The following is a 21,854-nucleotide window of genomic DNA, read 5'->3' on the forward strand; positions in this document are numbered from 1 at the left end:
GTCTGGGTTACTTCACTCAGAATGATTTTTTCTAGTTCCATCCATTTGCCTGCAAATTTCATGAGGTTGTTGTTTTTTTAACCACTGAGTAGTACTCCATTGTGTAAATGTACCACATTTTCCTTATCCATTCTTTGGTTGAGAGGCATCTAGGTTGTTTTCAGGTTCTGGCTATTTATTATGAATAAAGCTGCTATGAGCATGAGCAAGTGACCTGGTGATATAATTGAGCATCCTTTAGGTATATGCCCAAGATTGGTATAGCTGGGTCTTGAGGTGGACTGAGTTCCGATTTTCTAAGAAACCACCATATTGACTGCCAAAGTGGCTGTACAAGTTTGTGTAGGGTAAAAGGGCCAGCCAAAGAAACCAACCAATTCCTGAGCCAAAAAACTAAAGAAAAGACCAGTGAAAGAAATAGTTTGGCCCTGAAATCAGTCATCTCTGCCACTGACGAACTAAAACATGAAACCAACCAATTCCAGAACAGGAAAACCAACCAATCCTTGTGCAAGGAACCAACCAATCCCTGAACCAACTCTGTCCCTGCCCAACTAAAACTAACCAATCCCCAACCAGTTTTCTACCTGGGAAAGCTCTGTCCCTAAGGAGCCCTATATAAGCCCCACTGCTTGTCAGTTGCTGGCTGTCCTTTCCCAGCCTGTCAGAGGCAGCCACTCTCCTGGACTCCTCCTTCCCAAATGAATCTCTTTCTTAAAAGAATTTTGGGTGAAGAATCTTCTTTCCCTGGTGCAGAAAAGAACTTTTGCTGAGACATCCCCTTAGGCGGGTGAACAGAAAAAACAAAGAATAATCTCTGCTGAGACACTCCCTTAGGGGCTGAGCAGTAAAGCCAGAAGAAACAGTTACATCTGCTAGGAAAGTCCCTTGGGAGTTGAACAGAAAAAGTAACTTTTCACTGGAGCAGGAGATTGCTACGTTTCTGCAGGGGCTCCCACTTTAGAGTGGAGCTGAAGAAGTAACATCTTGGGGGCAGCAGAAGAAGAAACAGCTCTGCTAGGACCTTCCCTTAGGGGAACCGAGCAGAGTTCAGCTGTAATGGCTCTAGGAGAGGAGCAGAATGACTACATCCTGCAGGGAGACCATCCCCCACCACACCCCAGCTTGAGGTATAGCCTGACTTTCCAATAAGTCAGGACACCCTATCCAGCCTCAGGACAACCCTAGTGCAGCTCCAGCCTCCAGAGCTGTCCTATTGCAGCTCCAGGTTTAGCGTGATTTCCTGACAAGTCTGGATACCTTTCCCTCCACTGCAGCTCAGGGCTTCAGAGCCCTTGCAGCTCAGCTGTAACACTCACACTGGCTTGCAGTTTGCACTTACTCCAAATCCTCTCCAATATAAGCTGTCATCAGTGTTTTTGTTTTTTGTGTTTTTTTTTAATCTTAGCCATTCCCACAGGTATAAGATGGTATCTCAGAGTTGTTCTGATTTGCATTTCCCTAAGGATGCTGAACAATTCCTTAAAAGTCTTTCAGTCGGTTCAGATTCTTCTGTTGAGAATACTGTCTAGATCTCACCCCATTGTTAAACTGTATTATTTGGTATTTTGATGTCTAGTTTCTTGAGTTCTTTATTATTTTGGGGACTGACCCTCTATTAGATGTGGGGTCGGTGAAGTTCTTTTCTCATTCTGCAGGCTGCTGTTTTGTCATATTTGTCTTACAGAAGCTTTTCAGTTTCAGGAGGTCACATTTATTAATTGTTGATCTCATTGTCTATGCTACCAGAGTTCTATTTAGGAAGGGGTCTTCTGTGCCAATGTGTTCAAGGCTACCTCCCACTTTCTCTTGTATCAGGTTCAGTGTAACTGGATCCATGGTGAGATCTTTGATCCATTTGGACTTGAGTTTTGTGCAGGGCACAAATAATAGTTTATTTGCATGTCAATATCCAGTATGGCAGAACCATTTGCTGAAGATGCTTCCTTTTTTTCAGTGTACACTTTTGGCTTCTTTGTTAAAAATTAGGTGTTCATAGGTGTGTGGGTTAAAGTCAGTCAGGGTCTTCCATTGGTCCACATGTCTGTTCTCATGCCAATACCAAGCTGTTTTTATACTATAGTTCTACAACAGAGCTTAAAGTCAGGGATGGTGATATCACCAGAAGTTCCTTTATTGTACAGGATTGTTTTGGCTATCCTGGGTTTTTGTTTTTCCATATGAACTTGAGTATTATTTTTTTGAGGTCTGTGAAGAATTGTGCTGGGAGTTTGATGGGGATTGTATTGAATCTGCAGATTGCTTTTGGTAAGATTGCCATTTTTACTATGTTGATTATACCTATCCAAGAACATGGGAGATCTTTGCATTTTTTGATATCTTCTTCAATTTCTTTCTTCAAAGGTTTAAAGTTCTTGGTCTTTCACTTGTTTGGATAGAGTTACCTCAAGATATTTTATATTACTTGTAGCTATTGAAAAGGTGTTGTTTTTCCATTTTCTTTCTCAGCCCATTTATCATTTGTATGGGGGGTACTGTTCTTTCTTTCTTTCTTTTTTTGGTTTTACAAGACAGGGTTTCTCTGTATTGTTTTGGCTGTTTTTTCCTTTTTTGAGTTTGTTTGTATCCTGCCACATTACTGAAGTTGTTTATCAGTTCTAAGAGTTCCATGGTATAATTTTGAGGGTCACTAATGTATACTATCATATTATCTGCAATTATGGAAAGTTTGACTTCTTTCTTTTAAATCTGTATCCCCATGATTTCCTTTTGTTGTCTTATTGCTCTAGCTAGAACTTCAATATGTTGAATATATAAGGAGAGAGTGGACAGCTTTGTCTTGTTCCTGATTTCAGTGGAATCACTTTGAGTTTCTCTTCATTTAGTTTGATGTTGACTGTTGGCTTTCTATATATTGTCTTTATTATGTTTAGGTATGTTCCTTGTATCTCTAATCTCTCCAAGACTTTTATCATGAAGTGGTGTTGAATTTTGTCAAAGGCTTTTTCAGCATCTAATGAGACAATCATGTGGTTTTTTCTTTGACTTTGTTTATATGGTGGATTCCATTGATGGCTTTTCATATGTGGAACCACCCCTGCATCACTGGAATGAAGCCTATTTGGTCATGGTAGATGATTTCTCTGATGTGTTCTTGGATTTGGTTTGCCAGTATTTTATTGAGTATTTTGCATTAATGTTCATGAGGGAGATAGGTTTGTAATTCTCTTTCTTTGTTACATCTTTGTGTAGGTTGGGTATCAGGGTAACTGTAGTCTCATAAAAAGAATTTGGAAATGTCCCTTCTGTTGTGTGGAACAATTTGAGGAGTATTGATATTAGCTCTTCTTTGAAGTTCTGGTAGAATTCTGTGCTGAAACCATCTGGCCCTGGACATTTTGTTGTTGTTGGGACATTTTTAATGGCTGCTTGCATTTCCTTAGGTGTAATAGGTATACTAAATTGTTTATCTGGTCCTGATTTAAATCTGGTATGTAGTACCTATCATTTTCCAATTTGATGGAGTAAAGATTTTTGAAGTATGACCTGATGATTCTCTGGACTTCCTCAGAGAATATGTCTGTTGTTATCCCCCTTTCCATTTCTGATTATGTTAATTTGGATATTCTCTCTCTGCCATTTGATAGTTTGATAAGGGTTTGTCTACCTTGTTGATTTTCTCAAAGAACCAACTCTTTGTTTCCTTGATTCTTTGCATTGTTCTCTTTGTTTCTGTTTCATTGCTTTCAACCCTCAATTTGATTATTTCCTGACATCTACTCCTCCTGGATGAGTTTGCTTCTAGAGCTTTCAGGTGTGCTACTAAGGCACTAGTGTGAGATTTCTCCAAATTCTTTATGTAGGCATTAATGCTATTAACTTTCTTCTTAGCACTGCTTTCATTGTTTCCCATAAGTTAGAGTATTTTCTGGATTTATTTTCATTGAATTCTAGGAAGTCATTAATTTCTTTATTTCTTCCTTGACCTAGTGGTAACTCAGTTGAGAGTTGTTCAGTTTCCATGAGTTTGCAGGCTTTCTGTAGTTTGTGTTGTTGTTGAATTCTAACACTATCCCATGGTGATCCAATAAGATACATGGGGTTATTTTGATTTTCTTGTATCTGTTAAGATTTGCTTTGCAATGGAGTATGTGGTCAATTTTAGGGAAGGTTCCATGAGGTGCTGAGAAGAAGGTATATTCTTTTGTGTTTGGGTGAAATGTTCTGCAGATGTCTGTTAAGTGTGAGATTATCTATTGCCTGTGGTGTTATGAGTGCACCTAACTTCTTCGGGCTAGGATTTTCCTTGTAGTACTTCTGTAGGGCTGGATTTGTGGATAGGTATTGTTTAAATCTAGTTTTGTAATGGAATATCTTGCTTTCTCTGTCTATGGTGAAGTTTTGCCGGGCTGACATCTGTGGTCTCTTAGTAAACAGGACCTTCTTTCTGCCTTTAAGTCTCCATTGAGAAGTCAGGTGTAATTATGACAGGCCTTCTTTTATATGTTACCTGACCTTTTTCTTTTGTAGCTCTTAATATTCCTTCTTTATTCTGTATGATTAGTGTTTTGATTACTATGTGGTGAGGGGACTTTTTTTTTTTTTTTGGTCCAGTCAATTTGGTGTTCTGTAAGCTTCATACCATCATAGGGTATGCCCTTCTTTGGGTTGGAAAAGTTTTCTTCTATGATTTTGTTGAAAATATTTTCTGTGCCTCTAAGTTGGAATTCTCCTTTTTTAAAATATTATTTTCTCAATATATGTTCTTATTTAAATTAGAAACATGCATGCTTCACATGTCAATCCCAGCTTCCTCTCCCACCCCTCCTCCCTTGTCCCTCCACTAACCCTCCCAACCCCCCACCCCATCCCCACATCATTCCCCAGGGAGGGTGAGGCCCTCCTTGGGGGGATTTCCAGAGCCTGTCATTTCATCCAGGGCAGAACCTAGACCCTTCTCCATGTTTCCAGGCTGAGAGAGCATCCCTCCATGTGGAGTGGACTCCCAAAGCTCATTCATACACCATGGTAAACACTGATCTACTATGCAAAGCCCCAGAGATTTCTAAGGCCTCCTCACTGACCCTACATTCATGGAGTCTGGATCAGTCTCCTGTTGGCCTCTCAGCCATCAGTCTGGGATTCAAGAGCTCCCCCTTGTCTGGTCAGCTCTCTTTGTGGGTTTCACCATCATCGTCTTGACCCCTTTGCTCATCACTCCTCCATCTCTGTCACTAGGTTCCAGGAGTTCAGTTCAGTGTTTAGCTGTGGGTATCTGTCTCTGCTTCCATCAGTCCCTGGATGAAGGTTCTAGGATGACATCTAGAGTAGTCATTAACATTATCATCAGGGAGGGGCTATTAATGTAGTGTCTCTCCTATTGCTTAGTTTGCCAGTTAGTGTTATCCTTGTAGATTTCTGGAAATCTCACTAGTGTCAGCTCTCTCCTCAAACCTATATGACTCCATCTATTATGGTATCTCTCATCCTGCTCTCCTCTATTCTTCCCCCGACTCAACCTTCCTGCTCCTCTATGTCTTCTTTTACCCTTCTCTTACCCCCCTCTCTTCCTGGTTCCCTGTCTCCTCCCCCCATGTTCCCAATCTGCTCAGGAGATCTTGCCTCATACCCCTTCTCTGGGGTATCATGCATATCTCTTGGGAACCTCCGTGTTTCCCATACTCACTGGCACTGGGATTGTAGGGTGACACTCCCCTGATCCATGTCTAAAATCCACATATGAGTGAGTACATACCACGTTTGTCTTTTTGTGACTGGGTTACCTCACTCAGGATGGTTTCTTCCAGTGCCATCCATTTGCCTGCAAATTTCAAGATTCCATTGTTTTTTTCCACTGAGTAGTACCCATTGTGTAAATGTACCACATTTTCTCTATCCACTCTTCATTTGTGGGGCATCTAGGTTGCTTCCAGGTTCTGGCTATTACAAATAATGCTGCTATGAACATAGTGGAACAGACATCCTTGTTGTATGAAAGGACATCTTTTGGGTATACGCCTAAGAGTGGAATTGCTGGATCTTGTGGTAGACTGAGTCCCATTTTCCTGAGGAATCTCCATACTGATTTCCAAAGTGGCTGTACAAGTTTGCACTCCTACCAGCAATGGACACGTGTTTCTCTTTTCTCCACATTCTCTCTAGCATAAGCTGTCATTGGTGTTTTTTATTTTAGCCATTTTGATAGGAGTAAGATGGTATCTCAGAGTTGTTTTGATTTGCATTTCCCTAATGGCTAAGGATGTTGAGCACTTTCTTGAGTGTCTATCAGCCATTTTAGACTCTTCTATTGAGAATTCTCTATGTAGTTCTGTACCCCAATTTTTAATTGGATCCTTTGGTGTTTTGGAATTGCTTCTTGAGTTCTTTGTAAATTTTGGAGATCAGCCCTCTGTCAGATGTGGGGTTAGTGAATATTTTTCCCCAATCTGTGTGTTGCCTTTTTGTCTTGCTGACTGTGTCCTTTGCCTTACAGAAACTTCTCAGTTTCAGGAGGTCCCATTTATTATTTGTCGATCTCAGTGTTTGTGCTACTATATTACGTTCAGGAAGCAGTCTCCTGTACCAAATAGTTCAAGCGTACCTCCCACTTTCTCTTCTAAGAGGTTCAGTGTGGCTGGATTTATGTTGAGGTCTTTGATACATTTGGACTTAAGTTTTATGCGTGTTGATAGACATGGATCTATCTGCAGTCTTCTACATGCCAATATCCAGTTATGCCAGCACCATTTGTTGAAGATGCTTTCTTTTTTCCATTGTATAATTTTAGCTTCTTTGTTGAAAATCAGATGTTCATAGGTTTGTGGATTAATCTCATGGTGTTCAATTCCATTCCATTGGTCTACCTGTCTATTTTTGTGCCAATACCAAGCTGTTTTAAGGATTATAGCTCTATAATAGAGCTTGAATTCGGGGATGGTGATGTCTCCAGATGTTGCTTTGTTGAGCAGGGTTGTCTTGGCTATCCTGGTTTTTTTGTTCTTCCATATAAAGTTGAGAATTGTTCTTTCAAGGTCTGTGAAGAATTGTGCTGGTATTTTAATGGGGATTGCATTGAATTGCTTTTGGCAGGATTGCCATTTTTACTACATTGATCCTACCTATCAAAGAGCATAGGAGATCTTTCCATTTCTTGGTGTCTTCTTTAACTTCTTTCTTTAAAGACTCAAAGTTCTTGTAATGCAGGTCTTTCACTTGTTTGGTTAGTGCTGCCCCAAGGTATTTTATGTTGTTTGTGGCAATTGTAAAGGGTGATGTTTCTCTGATTTCTTTCTCAGCCCTCTTATATATAGTAGGGCTAATGATTTTCTTGAGTTGATATTGTATCTTGCCACTTTGCTGAAGATGTTTATCAGATGTAAGAGTTCCCTGGTAGAGTTTTTTGGGTCACTTATGTAAACTATCATATCTGCAAATAGTGAAAGCTTTACCTCTTCCTTTCCAATTTGATTCCCCTTGATCTCCTTTTGTTGTCTTATTGCTCTAGCAAAAACTTCCGGTACAATATTGAACAGGTATGGGGAGAGGGGACAGCCTTGACTTGTTCCTGATTTTAGAGGAATTGCCATGAGTTCCTCTCCATTCAGTTTGATGTTGGCTGTTGGTTTACTGTATATAGCTTTTATTATGTTTAGGTATGTTCCTGTTATCCCGGATCTCCCTTTATCATGATTGCCAAAGACTTTTCAGCATCTAGTGAGATGATCATGTGATTTTTCTTTCTCAGTTTGTTTATATAGTGGATTACATTGATGGATTTTCGTATGTTGAACCATCCCTGCATCCCTGGAATGAAGCCTACTGGATCATGGTGGATGAGTTTTCTGATGTGTTCTTGGATCTAATTTGCCAGTATTTTATTATTTTTCTGTCAATTTTCATGAGGGACATTGGTCTGATGTTCTTTTTCTTAGTTATGTCTTTGTGTGGCTTGGGTATCAATGTTATTGAAGCATCGTAAAAAGTTTGGCAAAGACCCTTCTACTTCTATTGCATGGAATACTTTGAGGAGAATTAGTATAACCTGTTCTTTGATTTTCTGGTAAAATTTTGCACTGAAGCCATCTGGCCCTGGGCTTTTTTTTTTTTTGGTTGGGAGACTTTTGATGACTCCTTCTGTTTCCTTAGGTGTTATAGGATTATTTAAATTGCTTATCTGTTCTTGATTTAATTTTGGTAAGTAATATCTATCCAGAAAATTGTCCATTTCCTTTAAAATTTCAAATTCTGTGGAGTATAGCTTTTCAAAATATGACCTGATGATTCTCTGGATTTCCTCACTGTCCATTGATATGTCTCCCTTTTCATTTCTGATTTTGTTAATTTGCATGTTCATCCTCTGCCGTTTGATAAGTTTGGATAAAGGTTTGTCTATCTTGTTGATTTTCTCAAAGACCCAACTCTTTGTTACATTGATACTTTGTATTGTTTTCCTAGTTTCAGCCCTCAATTTGATTATTTCCTGGCGTCTGCTCCTCCTGGGTGAGTTTGCTTCCTTTTGTCCTAGAGCTTTCAGTTGTGCTGCTAATTCTCTCTAGTGTGACTATTCTCCAGTTTCTTCATGTGTGCACTTAGTGCTACTAACTTTCCTCTTAGCACTGCTTCCAAAGTGTCCCATAGGTTTGGATATGTTGTGTCTTCATTCTCATTGAATTCTATGAAGTCTTTAATTTATTTTTTTATTTCTTCTTTGACCCAGGAGTGGTGCAATTGTGCATTATTCAATTTCCATGAGTTTGCAGGGTTTCTGCAATTTGTGTTGTTGTTGAACTCTAACTTTAAGGCATGATGGTCTGATCAGATACATGGAGTTATTCCAATTTCTTGTACCTGTTGAGCTATGTTGCCAAGTATGTGGTCAGTTTTTGAGAAGGTTCCGTGTGGCGCTGGAGAAGAAGGTATATTCTTTTGTGTTTGGATGGAGTGTTCTATAGATGTGTTAAACCCAATTGGATCATAACTTATATTAGTTCCTTTGTATCCTTGTTAAGTTTCTGTTTAGTAGTCCTGTCTAGTGGTGAGAGTGGGGTGTTGAAGTCTCCCACTATAAGTTGTGAGGTTTTATATATGCTTTGAGTTTTAGTAATGCTTCTTGGTGGATTTCTCCTGTGAGGAGTGTGAAGTGACCTCCTTCATCTCTTTTGATTGATTTTAGTTTAAAGTCTATGTTAGATATTATTATTGCTACCCTCACTTTTTTCTTGGGTCCATTTGATTTGAAAATCTTTTCCCAGCCCTTTACTCTGAAGTAACATCTGACTTTGAAGCTGAGGTGTATTTTTTTTTTTGGTTTTTTGAGACAAGGTTTCTCTGTATTGTTTTTGAGACTATCCTGGAACTTGCTCTGTGTCAGGGACCTCTGGCCATCAACCAGGTACGGCTGCCTCACGTACTCATAAGACCCTCATAGAAAGTACATGACTCGGGACCACCCTGCTACCTGCCAAATTCCAGAAACAGACCTGCAGCTTATCTAGGGCATAGGCTTAATAGAAGGTGGGTTGAGAAAGATAAAGTTAGAGTCTGCAGTTAGGTTACCAGAGGACACAGGATGTCCTACCCATCCCACCCACCTTCCACTCCGACAGGTTCATCGCAGCTACAGCACACCTCCCATTCCTTCACCTCCTCCCTTCCCCTATATAAATCCCTTTGGGATGAATAAAGTTGTCGCCTTGATCAGACTCTTGTCTTGGCGTCTGTCCTTGTATCCCCTGCCCCCCATCTTTTTCCTAGGTGTCCACCAGACCCACGTTGAGTGTCCTGTGGGTTGGGACATTAGCTCTGTAGACCAGGCTGGCCTCGAACTCACAGAGATCCACCTGCCTCCGCCTCCCGAATGCTGGGATTAAAGGCGTGTGCTACCAATGCCCCAGCCTGAGGTGTATCTCTTGTATGCAGCAAAAGGATGGGTTCTCTCTTCAAATCCATTCTCTTAGCCTGTGTCTTTTTATGGGTGAGTTAAGCCCATTAATATTGAGGGATATTAATGACCATTGATAGCTCATTCTTGTTTGTTTTGAAATGGTTGGTGGTGGTGGAGTTGTATGTGGATTTCCACCACTTTTTCTTTTGCCTGTTGGTAAAGTGGAATTATCTGTTGCCTATGTTTTTCTGGTTGTAGTTAACTTCCTTGGGTTGGAGTTTTCCTTCCAGAATTTTCTGTAGGGCTGGGTTAGTGGATATGTATTGTTTAAATCTGGTTTTGTCATGAAATATCTTGTTTTCTCCATCTGTATTGATTGAAAGTTTTTCTGGGTATAGTAGTCTTGGCTGGCATATGTGATTTCTTTCTTTTTCTTTCTTTTTTTTTTTTTTCGAGACAGGGTTTCTCTGTGGCTTTGGAGGCTGTCCTGGAATTCCCTTGGTAGTCCAGGCTGGTCTCAAACTCACAGAGATCCGCCTGCCTCTGCCTCCCGAGTGCTGGGATTAAAGGCGTGCGCCACCAACGCCCGGCTGTGATTTCTTAATGTTGTAGAATATCTATCCAGGACCTTCTAGCTTTCAGAATTTCCATGGAGAAGTCAGGTGTAATTCTGAAAGGTTTGCCTTTATATGTTACTTGGCCTTTTCCCCTATCTGCTCTTAATATTCTTTCTTTAATCTGTATGTTTGGGGTCTTGATTATTATGTGTCAAAGGGTTTTTTTGGTCCACTCTATTTAGTGTTCTATAAGCTCCTTGAACCTTCATTGGCATGTCTTTCTTTAGGTTGGGAAAGTATTCTTCTATGATTTTCTTGAATATGTTTTCTGCCCCTTTGAAGTAGGTTTCTTTCTTTCTTTCTTTCTTTCTTTCTTTCTTTCTTTCTTTCTTTTTTTTGGTATTTACGAGACAGTGTTTCTCTGTATTGTTTTGGAGGCTGTCGGTCCAGCCTGGCCTCGAATTCACAGAGATCCGCCTGCCTCTGCCTCCCGAGTGCTGGGATTGAAGGTGTGCGCCATCACTGCCCGGCTTGAGGTAGGTTTCTTTACCTTATGCTATACATATTATTCTTAAATTTGGTCTTTTCATGGTGTTCCCATATTTCCTTGATATTCTGTTAGGGATTTGTTGGACTTAAATTTTTCTTTGGTCGATGAGTCTAATTCTCTTAGTGTATCTTCAAAATCCGAGATTCTCTCTTCCATCTCTTTTATTCTGTTGGTTATGCTTGCATCTGTAGTACCAGACCATTTTCCCAGCTTTTCTATTTCCAGCATTCCTTCAGATTGTGTTTTTTATTGTTTCTATTTCAGATTTCAGCCCTTGCACTGTTTGAATTGTTTCTTGCAATTTTTGCTTTGTCTTTTCTTCCATTTCTTGCATTTTTGGATTGCTTTTTCTTCCATTTCTTTAAGGGATTTTCTCATATCCTCTCTGAGGGCCTCTATCATTTCCATGAAGTTGTTTTTATGTCATTCTCTTCTGCTTCATTTGTGATGGGGGAAGTCCTGTACATTTGTCAATAAAGTACTGTTGAGCCAATAGGAATCTAGATAGGTGGGACTAGGAGTCCAGGAGGACTCTGGGAAGGAGAAACACAGGAGAGTCAACATGTAACCGCCATGGGTAGGAAGCCCGGAACTATTCTCCGGTAAGAGAAACACTTAGATTAACAATTATGGGGTAATTACTTAAGTCAGAGCTAGCCAGTAAGAAACAAGCAAGGCCAACAGCTTCATAATGAATATAGCCTCCTGTGTGTTTATTTGGGACTGATGCGGCTCTAGAACCAGGCTGGTGGGAAGGCATTCTCTCGAGGAAAAAGCTTCTCTTTACAGAATGGTGTCAGGAGTGGGATGATGAATTTCCACGTAGAATGACAAAAGCTTTAAAGGAATTATAGAAACAGAAGAACGGAGAGAAGCACAGATTTTTGATAGCAGCATTTTTCTCATGTGTTTTGCTATCGACAATCCGAGATATTCATGTGGCTTGCTTACTGGAGTCTTCCTGACTCGGCATAAAAAGAGAAAAAAAACCCAGCAAGGTTGTTTTAAGAGACTCTGCTAACGATTAAAAGGTGTGTACATACAGCTGGAAGTGGCAGCTTTTGCTGGAGGTCAGCATGGACTGAGGCGGTAAGCTGGAATCACGCTTACGCCTGCCATCTTGACGAAAAACCGGCAGTTTAAAACAGCCGCGGTTTTACAGATAAGACATGTGGCCAGAAAAACGTAAAGATTTACAGTAAAGTCAGACTTGGATGAACAAAACCTCTAAAAGTTTACAGTGTGTTTAAAAATATACATGAGATTAAGAGAGAAAATGAAATGGCAAAGTGGTAAATAAATAGAAAAGCCGGCGTTGTGGTGGCGCACGCCGGGAGAAATTGCTACAGAGGCAGAGGCAGGCAGATTTCCAAAGAGAAATCCTGTCTCAAAGAAAAATAAATAAAAGTAAAAGAAATAGAGTAATAGATAAATAAATAAGCCACGTAAAGATGGAAAATACACAGAGAGTCTGGATACTGTACGCTATTGTGTTTTTCGGTTTTTCATTGCTAAGGAAGGAAAAAATGCTAAAGTATACTTGATTATAAATGCTGCTGAATTAATTCAACTTATATCTTTTGAAAATACCTTGACTTCAAAATTTAAGTATAAGGATATGTTACTTGGAAAAGGAGTTTTTATTTATGTTTCTACAGAAAATGAAAAGCTGAGAATTCCTTCCAGGCTTCTGTGGTTTGATGAACCAAGACCCCCGGAAGCAGTGGGCCAGGCATTTCAACAATTGAGACAGCCAAGATGATGGAGCTTTACAGACCACGAATATAAGGACTTATACAGGTTTCTGAGTTTTGTCATGATCCCCATGGTATGAACAGCGCCCCCTTCCAGCACGAAGCAGTTTGGAATGAGCGACGTCCTAATTCCCATCTTATTTATAAATCTTTGTTTTCATTTAAAGGGGTTGTTTATAATTGGCTAATGATCACAGCCGATCTCTTGTTAATGGTAAAAAGGGGAATTATGTTATGGGTATGGTTTTTCATTTATTGATACAAATTTAAGGTCAATTTTATGATGTGTATATTTCTCCTCTTAATTATTGTGCTTATACTGATCTTTTAAAATGTAATGCATAATTGAATACAGACTATAGATAGTTAGGTAAGTTAGGTTTTCTAGATATACAGAAATATATTTGAGATAGATAAACAGTCTTCAAACCTTTCAAAGACCTTCAGAAAATGGCATTTAAAATGGTTTAGGGTTTTTCTTGACAATGAGAAATGTCTGCTCCTGGCAGCACCAATTATGTCTGAGAGGAAGATGGGCATTGAAGAAACTTGTTATGGAGTTTGCTTTCAACATGGCAAGATTAGCCATTTGGGCAAGAAACTGCTCTTGCCTGTACTGTTTGACTGTTGCTATATAAACTGAACATGCAGGACCCACAGAAAAGTGACTGCTGAACTCAGTCTTACAGGGTTCCTGCTTCATGGAAGAGTCTACCAGACTTTCTGCAGGACACAGAAAAATGACTGACAGACTGCCAATGCAGATGGACAGTTTGAAATTTCCTGCTTTGTTGAGAAGTGTTCCAGACACATTGTGGCCTATGGGCTGAAGATGGATGTCCCAATGTTACAGAGGAACTTCGGGTGACTGTCCAGGCAGTATGATGTCTCTGTCAATCCTAGTGTTTATATATTATCCTTCTGTGGTCTTTGATGGAGTTGAAGACAGATAGTTATAATTATAGTTTTCCTTAGTTACGATAAAAGATAAGCTACATATAGAACTTTAGACTCACAAGAATGGGATGGATGATATTTTCTTTAAATCTTGCTAAATATTGACAAAATATTGTAACTATGTTCTTACTTGATAACTGTTCTGTTATATACAATTTGACTATGTTAAAGTTAAGACCTTTCTTTTTGTTTAAACAGAAAAGAGGAGATGTTGGGGAAGTCCTTTGTCAATAAAGTACTGTTGAGCCAATAGGAATCTAGATAGGTGGGACTAGGAGTCCAGGAGGATTCTGGGAAGGAGAAACACAAGAGAGTCAACATGTAACGCCATGGGGTAGGAGCCCGGAACTATTCTCCGGTAAGAGACATACTTAGATGAACAATTATGGGGTAATTACTTAAAGCAGAGCTAGCCAGTAAGAGACAAGCAAGGCCAACAGCTTCATAACTAATATAGCCTCCTGTGTGTTTATTTGGGACTGATGCGGCTCTAGAACCAGGCTGGTGGAACGGCTCCTCTCAAAGAAAAAGGCATCTCTTTACACATTTGTGTTGGGGTGTTCCAGTCTTGCTGGTGTAGGGTCTCTGGACTCTGGTGGTGTCATATTGGTTTTTCTGTTGCTCCTTGTGTTTTTATATTGTCTCCTTCTCATCTGTTCTTGCAGTGGGTTCCAAACGGTGTCTCTTCTTCTCCTGGCGGGTGCCGAACCAGAGTTCCCTTCTGGTGGGTGTAGGCAAGCCCAATGCTCTGGAAGCTCTCTCACCTGTTAGCTGGCTGCTGGAGACTGCTGCAGAGAAGTGGAGATCCACCAGAATGTGGGTCTGGGCCCAGCTGCCTTGCTAGGGCTGAGATGGGAGGGAGGGGCCCTGGATGTGCCCTTGGGCTGGGCCCAGAGTCTGGGGGCTGTTTAGCTGGGAGAGGTCACTCACCTGTTCTTCCAACTGGTGTAGGTGGTTCCTGTCCTGACTCCCTTCAGAGATGAACAGCAATGCTGAAGTGTAAGCCTAATAAACCCTTTCCTCCCCAACTTGCTTTTTGATCATGGTGTTTCACAGCAATGGAAATCCTAACAAAGACAGCTACTGTCCCTTTCCAGAGACAGCCAATCTTCTTTAAACTCAGCCAGAAGTGTTTCCATCAGCACGGTGAACACCATGTAATGCTGTGCCAAGTAAGTTAGGAGCTACCTGAGGTCAGGGCTGTCTTTTCCACGGTGCCAGGAAGCTTAGGATAGAAGTGCTTTTCTTGAATGAATTAAGATTGCCCTCCCTATAGCAGGTTTTACTGTCTGAAAATATCAGCCCAGCAGACAGCACTGCGATCATGTTTAGAGAACACTGCAAGGCTTCATGTTTGTTACAAATCCTAGAGGAAGAGATCTTCTGTATTTTGAAAAATTCCTATTTGTTGAAGAATGCAATACATAATTTAGTATTCCAATAATACATTTCCGCCAAGTCACAGGAAAGATACATTTGATCCTTCCAAAGTCATTTGATACTCCTCCAACATGGGCTCCTACAACTCTGTATTAAAATCTATAGGCTTCTGATGGAGTTTAATCACTCAGTACAAGGTGAAAGGCTGGTGTGTCAGTAGTAAGTTCAATACATTTTACCTCACACAGAACTAGAACATGGTACCCCTAAAAATACACTATTTAAAATTCTCTGTGGTTCTAGTTCCATTTTAGACACCACAGAGTTATTTCCAAAAGATTAACATGAAGTACAGGTGTGTATTATCTTCATCCATTAGTAGAAACAATGTTGGAAACCATGAAATCTTGTTAATGCTATGCTTCAGGTAGAAGATGCAAACTTCAGAACATAGAGGAAACTTTGGTGATATGATGAAATGCCCAGGTGTCCCTCGTAAGCTGGAGAACACATGGGTGTTGTGTGTAAGTGATGTCTTGTCCATAGGCAGACCCACGAGCTCACAGGAAGTGAGACTCTGCAGAAGCCTCCTTAACCTTAGGTGTGGACAACTGTTTCTGGGTCCCCTTGACTCCAGTCTTTGAGTTTTTCACTTTGTATCTAAGTGATTATGGACAAAGGGAGTTTTTGCACAACAAATCTTTTCCATTCATTAAAAACAAGCTTTACCAATTGTGGTGGTTTGAAAGAAAATGGCCCCCATAGGCTCTTGGGAAGTGGCACTATTAGGAGGCGTGGCCTTGTTGGGGTAGGTGTGACTTTTCTGGAGGAGGTGTGTGTGACAGGGGTGGGCTTTGAGGTCTTAAATGTTCAAGCTAGGTCTAGTGTGACAGCCTTCACTTCCTGCCGCCTGCCAGCTCCTTGTCCAGCACCACATCTGCTCGCACGCCACCATGTCCTGCCATGGCGATGGAATCAATCTCTGAAACTGTGAGCCACCACCGGAATTAAATGCTTTCCTTCATAAGAGCTTCTGTGGTGTCTCTGCGCAGCAATAGACACCCTAACTAAGACAATTAAGAAACCTTTGGTGACATATTCGAAAAACATGCATCTCTTTTACATTTAACTTATATGAATACAGTTTTCTCAAATATTTTTATGACTACATAAGTTTTTATGGATACATACATTTTTAGTCAAGGAATACTCACTTTAGTTTCTATATGTGGAAACAGTTCCAGGTAAATGCCTTTCAGGTATTTGGGAAATAAAGTTGGGTGTTACCTTTGTCTTCGTTTCAGTGTCCGCATTGAATGCCAGAAGTCTGGCAGCTATGGAGGTCGTGTTGTTGTAGACTGCATAGTGGAGAGCAGTGCTTTGATTTATGTCAACAGGGTTTGGGTCCGCACCATTCTCCAGTAGAATCTTTACACACTCCTCATGCTGGCGCTGTGTTGCCTGTGGGGATTGTCCCAGGGGAACAGACTGTCAACTATGGATATTCAAGATAATGTTTCCATGAGTCTCTCCAAACAGTTACACTTCAATGCCAGAAATTCATTTTTATTCAAGTTTTTAAAAAAAAGTTTTGAGATTGCTTTCCTATGTTTCCCGGGCTGTAATGAAACTTGCGCACCCCAGGCTTGTGTCAAATCTCGGTCCTCACGCCTCTGCCTCCGATAAGCCAGGGTACAGGCCCCACGTCTGCCTCCCACACCTGAATATCTGGGAGCTATGCTAGTCCGTCTGCGGCTGCACATGTTGGCTCCTAATTACCTTGATCAGAGCTGTGCTTTCTTCACGGTCTCGGGCTTCAATGTTGCAGGCATACCATAGCAAGAGGGTCACCATTTCCGACTGGCCATGAGCACAGGCGTAATGCAGAGCCGTCCTGTGAGGGACAGAGCACACTCCTGAGAACGGGGACCACAGTGCAGGGACCGCATTCACCTTTCTCGTGAAGCATAGCAGCCTACTGGAATTTCTTTCTTTCTACTTAGCGGTGCTGGGGATGGACCGCAGTGAAACCCTGATGATCCCAAAGGGAATGACACTGCCACAGAGACAATGGACGAGTTTGCAAAGGAGATTTGGGAAGCGTTGTTGACTGTAGTCTGCCTGAAGTAGGGACCGTGTCGGGAAGCGCCATGGTTTTGATGGTCTCAAAGATGAGACAGCCTCCTGTGAACCGTCTGCTTTGCCATCAAGGAAGCAGCTAAAGTAATGAGTGACTTGTGGAAAGTTCAGAGCATCCATCACACACCCTGTGACCGAGACCGATGCTAGTCAAACCATGCCGCCTCGAGGCCAGAGAACCAAGCCGAGGCAGCGTGTGCCAAGTGAAGATGGCCACCCCAAAGAACAGACTGTGAAGAAAACCATGGAACTATCCTCTCCCTTCCGCTTCCATGTAGGGCCCCTCGGGAATAACATGTAGTCCTTGGTTCCCGCGAAATAAAATGAATACAGGATTGTGTTGAATGTTTTTTTGTTTTTTTTTTTGTGTTTTTTTTTTTTTTTTGCCCTGGTACCCATAGCATTAGGAATTTTTCCATGCACACATTTAAAGAAAACACTGGGTATCTCAACTCTGTGGGTGAAATCACATTTAAATTGTCAATAAAATGCTCTCAAAGCAGAATTATATGGGGGTTGGAAGCCAACTTAGGTTCAATTTTTCCTTTGCTTCTCATGAAGGATGCCTGGGCTCCAGATCCACCCAGGGTGTGCAGGTTCCGGGTGCTGAGGAGCCTGTGGTGGGAAGAAAGCCCAGCGTCCCCGTGAAAACAGGCCTCAGTCTCCCTTCTCTGCTACCCTGAAGCCAAGGCCAGGAAGGTGATGCTTCCTCTCCTGAGGCCCCGCTGCCACCCCACACCCCACTCCACCCACCCTGAGCCCTCTGACCTCTTCTTCCGGTCTGTAATGTTGACATCAACATCCCCAAACTCGAGCATCCTTTGCACTTGGGCTATGTCCCCCATGCTTGCCGCTTTGTGGATCTTTTTCACAGGCGTGTACCCAGTGAGGTACCAGGACGGTTCTTGGTTCTCGTGCCTAAAGCTCAGGAAGCCCCAGGGCGAGTGGCCCTTGAAGATCCTCTTCATGGCTCAGACTGCGGTTCTCTGCCCTAGACTCCTGTTTGTATTGCCTCACTCCTCCCATGAGCAGTCGCAGTGCTCACAGCAACCCCGCCCCCAGGCTTAGCTACTGCCAGTCCTAGTGCAAGTCTCGGAATCTCGCCAGAATGCGCCCACGGAGGAGCCCCAAGGTTTAACATCCCTCCACCTCCTGGGCGGTTGGCAAGACTGTCGTTGCCCAGCAACACCACCCTTTGCGCATGCTCCAGAGGGGACCTCGCGTGCACCAATCACCCCAGGAAACTAGCAGTGCTTAGCTGGCATGCCAAGCTTGAGACCTTCAACCGTCAACCGTGTCCGGCACTGGGAGGAGCGTGCAGATGCCGTGCTCAAGGCCTGCGCGCAGTCTTGAACTGAAACTCCCTTAGAGCGGATCTTCAGGCTACGGAACACTAGTCTCAGGGGTCTAACTTTGATGAGGGCAGGATCTTGAGTACCCAGCATAAACTGTCATAGGTGTTCTTGATCTTAGCCATTCTAACACATGTGATATTATCTGAGAGTTGTTTTGATTTGCATTTCCTTGATGGCTAAGTATGTTGAGCAATTCCTTAAATGTCTTTGGTTATTTGAGTTTCTTCTGTTGAGAATTCTCTTGTTTAGGTCTGTACCCCCATTTTTAAAAAATTGGACTGTGTGGTATTTTGATGTATAGGTTCTTGAGTTCTTTATATATTTTGGAGATCAACCTCTGTCAGATGTGGGGTTGGTGAAGACCTTTTCCCAGTTCAGGAGGTCCCATTTACTAATTGTTGCTCTCAGTGTCTGTGCTACAGGTGTTTATATTTAAGAAGTGGTCTCCTGTGCCCATGAATTCAAGGCTACTGCACACTTTCTCTTCTATCAGGTTCAGTGAAACTGAATTTATGTTGTCTTTGATCCATTTGAACTTGAGTTTTGTGCATGGCAATAGATATGGGCCTATTATTGATCATCTACATGTCAGCATGAAGTTATGCCAGCACCATTTGTTGAAGATGCTTTCTTTTTTCTGTTGTACAGTTTTGGCTTCTTTGTCAAAAATCAGGTGTTCATAGGTGTGTGGGTTAATGTCAGGGTCTTCCATTGGATTCCTTTGGTCCCTGTGTCCGTTTTAATGCCAATACCAAGCTATTTTCATTACTATAGTTCTATAGTAAAGATTGAAGTCAGGTATGGTGATGCCTCCAGAAGTTCCTTTATTGTTTGGTTATCCTGGGTTTTTGTTTTTCCATGTAAAGTTGAGTATTATTATATTGAGGTCTGTGAAGAATTGTGTTGGGATTTTGATGGGGATTGCATTGAACCTGTAGATTGGTTTTGGTAAGATTGTTGATCCTACCTATCCAATAGTATGGGAGATCCTTCCATTTTCAGATATCTTCTCCAATTTCTTTCTTTAAAGACTTAAAGTTCTTGTCATAAAGGTCTTTCATCCATTTGGTTATACCCCAAGATATTTCATATTGCTTGTGGTTATTGTAGAATGTGATGTTTCTCTGGTTTCTTTCTCAGACCGTTTATCATTTGTATATAGGAGGACTACTGATTTTATTTTTAACTAATCTTGTATCCTGTCACTTTACTGAAGGTGTTTATCAGCAATTCCATGGGGTCACTTATGTATACCATCATATCATTTGCAAATAACAAAAGTTTGAATTCTTCCTTTCCAATTTGTATCCCCTTGATCTCCTTTTGTTGTGTTATTGCTCTAGCTAGAACTTACTATATTGAATAGATATGAAGTGTATAGCCTTGTCTTGCTCCTGCTTTTAGTGGGATCACTTTTATTTTTCTCTTCATTTAGTTTGATGATGGCTGTTGGCTTGCTTTTGCCTTTATTATGTTTAGGTATGTTCCTTGTATCCCTGATCTGTTGGAATTTGTCAAAGGCTTTTTCAGCATTAAATGAGATGATCATGTAGTTTTGCTCTTTCAGTTTGTTTATATGGTGGATTACATTGACAGATTTTGTATGTTGAACTATCCCTGTATCTCTGGAATGAAGTCTACTTGATCATTTTGGATGATTTTTCTGATGTGTTCTTGGATTTGGTTTGCCAGTATTTTATCGAGTATTTGTGAATCAATGTTCATGAGGGAGACTGGTCAGTAATTCTCTTTTTTACTTTTGTCTGTCACGTCTGCTGCGCGGCCTGTGTCCGAGAACGTGCGGAGGGTGTCGGGTATTGAAAACACAGAGACTCGTTCAATGATATAAAGAAAACTTTAAACAGGCTCCAAAAAGGTTCAGGAGAACCTCCTAAGAAAAGCTCCCACCAGAGAAGCTTCTGCTCTCTCCTCTCCCCTGGCTGGTTCTGCTCTGACACCAGAGGTGGATGTGTGTGGGTTTTTGAAGGTGCGGTTAGTCTTTTGACAAGGTCGAGGTCAGGGCGGTTTCCGTGGGAAGGCCTTTCCCAGGAACTTATTGTATCGTTTTTAGTAAACATGTTTTTACTAAACATTGTCTTACAGCTGCCTACTCCCAGGCAGAAGGGGAAGTGTGTCTCTGCTCAAGGTCTGGTGTTCCCACATTGTCCTTGTGTGGTTTGGGTATCAGAGTAATTATAGTCTCGTAAAAAGAGTTTGGCAGTGTTCCTTCTGTTTTCATTGTGTGGAACAATTTGAGGAGTATTGGTATTAAATCTTCTTTGAAATTCTGGTAGAATTCTGTGCTGAAATCATCTGGCCTTGGGATTTTTTGGGTTGTAAACGTTTGATGGCAGCTTCTATTTAAATTATTTATCTGGTCTTGATGTAGTACTTATCCAGAAAATTATCCTTATCTTTTACATATAGGTTTTCAAAGTATGACCTGGTGATTGTCTGAATTTCCTCAGTGTCTCTTGTTATATCCATTTCATTTCTGATTTTATTAATTTGTGTATTCTCTCTCTGCCTTTTGGCTAGTTGGATAAGGGTTTGTCTATCTTATTGATTTTCTCAAAGAACCAACAATTTGTTTCAATGATTCTTTGTATTGTTTTCTTCGTTTCCATTTTATTAATTTCAGCCCTCAATTTGATTATTTCCTGACATCTACTCCACCTGGATGAGTTTGCTTCTTTTTGTTCTAGAGCTTTCAGGTGCACTGTTAAGATACTAGTATGACTGTTCTCCAGTTTCTTCTTAGTGCTACTAACTTTCCTGTTAGTACTGCTTTCATTGTGTCCCATAAGTTAGAGTATTTTCTGCAATCATTGAATTCTAGGAAGTCATTAATTTCTTTATTTCTTCCTTGACCTAGTAGTAATTCAGTTGAGAGTTGTTCAGTTTCCATGAGTTTGCAGGCTTTCTGTAGTTTGTGTTGTTGTTGAATTCTAACACTATCCCATGGTGATCTGATAAGATACATGTGGTTATTCTGATTTTCTTGTATCTGTTAAGATTTGCTTTGTAATGGAGTATATGGTCAATTTTAGGGAAGGTTCCATGAGGTGCTGAGAAGAAGGTATATTCTTTTGTGTTTGGGTGAAATGTTCTGCAGATGTCTGTTAAGTCCATTTAGTCATAACATCTGTTAGTTCCCTAATTTCTCTGTTAGGTTTCTGTCTGGCATACCTGTCCATTGGTGAGAGTAGAGTATTGAAGTCTTCCACTATTACTGTGTGGGGTTTTATGTGTGATTTAAGCTTTAGTAATGTTTCTTTTACAAAAATGGGACCCTTGTATTGGAGGCATAAATGTTCA

General features: G+C 41.0%; 1 protein-coding gene across 1 annotated transcript in view; it reads right to left on the reverse strand.

Moving 5' to 3' along the window:
* LOC101838290 (ankyrin repeat domain-containing protein 30A-like) overlaps positions 1-18,367 on the reverse strand; it is a 120,181-nt gene extending 101,814 nt beyond the window's left edge. Inside the window, exons 1-3 of the mRNA XM_040746629.1 lie at positions 17,950-18,367; positions 16,822-16,936; positions 16,330-16,503 (exon numbers count right to left, since the gene is read on the reverse strand). Coding sequence (XP_040602563.1) covers positions 16,330-16,503; positions 16,822-16,936; positions 17,950-18,149 — 489 coding nt within the window. The 5' untranslated portion in view covers positions 18,150-18,367. The remainder of the gene's footprint in view (positions 1-16,329; positions 16,504-16,821; positions 16,937-17,949) is intronic.
* Between the last annotated feature and the right edge of the window lie 3,487 nt (positions 18,368-21,854).

This window comes from Mesocricetus auratus, unplaced genomic scaffold (genome assembly GCF_017639785.1).
Source record: "Mesocricetus auratus isolate SY011 unplaced genomic scaffold, BCM_Maur_2.0 Super-Scaffold_100006, whole genome shotgun sequence".
Lineage (NCBI taxonomy): Eukaryota > Metazoa > Chordata > Mammalia > Rodentia > Cricetidae > Mesocricetus > Mesocricetus auratus.